At 39.3% G+C, this 4,160-nt stretch overlaps 1 protein-coding gene across 1 annotated transcript; it reads right to left on the bottom strand.

Moving 5' to 3' along the window:
- Positions 1-582: 582 nt before the first annotated feature.
- Positions 583-3,584, bottom strand: LOC140147691 (monocarboxylate transporter 6-like). Its single transcript, XM_072169458.1, has 4 exons — positions 3,376-3,584; positions 2,856-2,996; positions 1,503-2,404; positions 583-715 (listed from the first exon to the last, which is right to left on the bottom strand). Exons 1-3 carry the CDS (start codon positions 3,566-3,568, stop codon positions 1,767-1,769), a joined length of 972 nt encoding a protein of 323 aa, XP_072025559.1. The 5' UTR covers positions 3,569-3,584; the 3' UTR covers positions 583-715; positions 1,503-1,766.
- Between the last annotated feature and the right edge of the window lie 576 nt (positions 3,585-4,160).

The following is a 4,160-nucleotide window of genomic DNA, read 5'->3' as shown; positions in this document are numbered from 1 at the left end:
TTAAAAGAGACAAACTGGCCTATTCAAAACTCCACAGACTAGACATCTGGTGTGAGAGTGGTGAATGGCTAATTTATGCGTTTGACTTTAATTTAAAACAAAGGGAACAAAAGAAAACTGAAACAAAAGAACTGACAAATTAAATGAAAGTTATGAAAAGTACAGAGAAGTAAAAACTGAAATAACAACTGCTTTAAATAACGCTTTATTGAAGAAACTGTGTTGTCAATTTGTTTCGCTTGTTGGAATCTTTTTGCGCCTTGTATAGGCCAGTTTGTCACTTTCAAAACTGGACCTTCGTCTATTCAATTGCTTGTAACTTCATGACTTTACTTCTTGAGGTCACATTGGATTCAATGTGGTGTCATAATGTGCAGGATTAGATAGTGCATTAGAAAAAACAAATTAACACCAATATTGTTCAGTTTTGAAATTGTAATTATTTTTCCAAGTGTAAGGATACTTTATTGGCGCAGTATAGTACTGTATGTCATTGCATTTCAAGCACCTTTGTCTTCAACCCGTGGTTCAGTAGCTTGATTTGGAACACTATGGCATAATGACGGAAGGGGGGCCGGGTACGGCCATCTGGGATCTTTGACGCACTTTGTCCACACGACATGACTGGCGAGTACCCATACACCAGTTAATCCTTGTATGATACTTGCATAGAGAAACCCTGCCATGTGGTCACCTGTGTAGTCTAGTAATAAACCTGGAATTACATAATCCAAGAAATAATGTTATGTTATCTTTAGTCGTAATACATTAATATGACGCAAATAGACACTCATCCCTACCACCACCACACCCTACCTCACAACACTATCCCAATCGTTACCCAGCACTACCTCTTCCCCAACCTACTTCTACCCGACCTATTACCGCACCCATCCAACTCCACCACACCCCTTATCCCCACCCCTATCCTATACCCGAACATTCTTACCCCATGGCTCATTCCTAACCAACTACTACCCTTACACCATCGCTCCCCCACCACTACCCATAACCCCAACCGTTATATCCTACCAAATCCTAATATACCACACCCATTCCAACCTCACCCTACCTTACACACCTATCTTACCCAATAGAATCCTACCCGTACCCCCACCACATCATTACTATACCTAAACCAACTACACTCGCCACACTCATTTGACACCTACCCTCCCACCACACCCTTACCCACTGTCTTCACCGCGTCCTACTACATCCACCCAAGACTCTCCTACCTATTTCTAACACTTTTTCATACCACATATCCCGAACCCCTTCATACATCCCAATCATTACCCCAATACAACCACTTACTTCTACCACATCAATCCTACCCAATTACCGCACCTATCTCAACCTCACCCTTAACCTTACCGACCTTACCCACCACACCCCTGCCCACCACTTCCAATATAGCAGCTACAGCAATGTGAAAGTCCCACACACTATCGTTTGACCATGAAAGGCCATCTAGTCAGAGGTAAAGTTGACCAACCTACCTGCTATAGCAACTGTACTCATAATACTCATAGCCACAAGAAAAAATGCTATTCCCATAGCACCAGGGAAGCGCTGGACTCCAACTATGCTTCTCACTATGACTATGTTAATAGCTATATACAATCCTGCAGCAAATCCAATGTTAGCAGCACATATCACAAACATTGTATATTGCTCAGAAACTGCGATTATTGGGAGTGATACTGCCACAAGAAAGTTGGCAAAAGCGCAGATTGTAGTCGGGTGACAAATTTTCTTGTCTACTATAAACGACCGTGTCCTGCTCGTGCAACTAAACCACTTATACCGATAATAGATATGAGTAGTGCAGCATTGTAATCTGAAATACCCACTTTTTCAGCTCTTTCCTTGATGTACACTAGAAAAGTAGTATACACTGCGCCATTAAGGAAGAACATTGGAAGTGTACATGCGTAAACACGATTTGTCCAGATCAGTGACAACCCTAGGCTATCTAAAATAACTCCGAAGTTGTTCTTACGAGACTCTTTTGCTAAAACGTCATTTTTGATAACAACAGCTGTCTCCATTTCACCACCATCCTCTGTAGATATTCTAGCATAAGCACATGGTTCTTGATCATAGTCTTGGGTCGACTTTTCAGGAACGTTAAATTCTGTTGTTTCCACAAGTTTGTCTAATTCAGATGGTGGCTTCATGAGAGCGCCACAGACCATCACTTGCGCTATTATACCAGCGACAATCATGGTGGCGTTCCTCCAGGTGTAGTACTTGACAAGTGCTTGGATGATGATAGGAAGGGTCATGACTCCAACAGATATCCCCGTCGATGCGATGCCACTTGCTAAAGCGAAGTGCTTGTGGAAGCACTTAGTGATAATGGTGATACTTGAAGCATATGCTAGTCCGCATCCAAAACCTGGAGAGGATAAAATGATTGTTAAATTATCAATCTTTGTTATTTTATCAAGTCAGACATATCTACATCTAAGAATCATCTATCTGAGATTTACTGACAAATCCCAACATCATTTGCACTTTTGCAAGTAGTGTTCTGTAAAAATGATGGCTTAATGGCACCCGGAAAAGTGGTTTTGAGAGGATTTAGGATAGTATTCAAAATTAACATCAGCAATGGATACGCATGGTCCTTTGTTAAGACTTAAGAGGTTGTGCGTACAATGCAATTTTAACACTTAAGTTTCTTAAGACTGTCCAGTGTCCAAACTTGCTACTTAACTTTGCTTAATATAATGGGAACAAGAAGAATCTACAAAGCTATTAAATTAATACTTGAATTCCTTGGCAACGTTTCTGGCGTATACATTTTAACAGATAGGGCAGATACTCTGTTAAGAATTATTCCTCACCTGTCAATGGTACTGTGAAGAACAAAAGATGTATTGTTTTCGCAAATGAAGAGAAGAAGATACCTAGAGCTGATAGAGAACCGCCTAACATGACGACAGGACGGACTCCAAAATGATGACTCAACGCACCAGATATGGGACCTGAAATGATACATGTTGATGAAAAAAAATAAACCAAAACAAATTTATTATACACCATATAAATATGTTTACAAACTCGTTTAATCTCGTTTAAAATGACTGCAGTGGAATGGTGGATAATGTGCCAATGTGTTTTTTTAGATGGAGAGAGAGTATTATGCATGCCTACAAATAGTCAATATTTTAAATTAAAAGCTGTTATCAGAAACTCCACTTTTTAGTTCGATTGAGACATTCCGAGACATTTTACTGCAACTGCAACATGTTTTCCTATAAATTGCTCAAATTTACTTTCCCATTTAGTTATTTTTATGTTTTAAAACACCCTCATGACACATTATTTGTACTGCCCCTAACCAGATCTTACAAGTTTTCTTACCAGTTGATAACAGTACCCCAAAGACAGATGATGTCAGCCAGCCAATAGTACTGCTACCATCCCCATGAAGATCCTCTCCAAATGATTTCTTCCATTCCACATAGAAAACCCCCATGGAGCCAGCGAATCCGTGGGTTAATGCCTGAGTCACAAATGCTGCACATAAAATGGGCCAATTCTGGTTCTCACCCATGTTCACTAAAACAAAGATCAGAACAATACAGGTCTATCTCAAAACTTCTCCAATAGAAATAGCTATTAACATTTCAATATTTTTAATGAGAGATGGGAATTCCCTTTTATGTAATCAAGTTGACCCACAATAACAAAGTCAGTCACGTCTATTATTATCTTGGCAATTCCCAGATGACTCAATGACGTTATCATTGCGTTTCATCATATGTTGCTATAAAATGTGAATATGAGAGAATGAGGTATTAATAAAAATGGGACTTTCCGGTTTGTGTAGCTTATAACAAAATGTTACCTTGATTTCGTGGCAGATTTTAACAGAGTTGTTGTAACTTGCAGGAATTTCATAAATTTGATGGATTACAGTTCTTGACCGTCCGTAGATATTGCACAGAAGTAAGGGGCTCTAATAAACGCGGAAATAAGTAATGTTAAACTGACAGAAGTGTACCAATATAACTCAAAACCGTAAAACAGCTTCTAAATTATGCTCCATGGGCTGTCGTAATCCCAAAAATCGAATATCCACGTGTAGCGGCAAAACTCACAATATCTTTGAGCCTATCAATTACGCGAAATATGAAATAATACAT

Source organism: Amphiura filiformis, chromosome 3 (genome assembly GCF_039555335.1).
Source record: "Amphiura filiformis chromosome 3, Afil_fr2py, whole genome shotgun sequence".
NCBI classification, from domain to species: Eukaryota; Metazoa; Echinodermata; class Ophiuroidea; order Amphilepidida; family Amphiuridae; genus Amphiura; species Amphiura filiformis.
The sequence above is the reverse complement of the archived record's forward strand: the minus strand, read 5'-3'. Positions and strand labels throughout refer to the sequence as shown.

Coding starts and splice junctions, on each gene's coding strand:
- LOC140147691 (XM_072169458.1), bottom strand. CDS start 3,568: ATGGGTGAGAACCAGAATTGGCCCATTTTATGTGCAGCATTTGTGACT. Junction 2,997..3,375: donor TGGGGTACTGTTATCAACTG/GTAAGAAAACTT, acceptor GTATCATTTCAG/GTCCCATATCTGGTGCGTTG. Junction 2,405..2,855: donor CTTCACAGTACCATTGACAG/GTGAGGAATAAT, acceptor TATCCTCTCCAG/GTTTTGGATGCGGACTAGCA.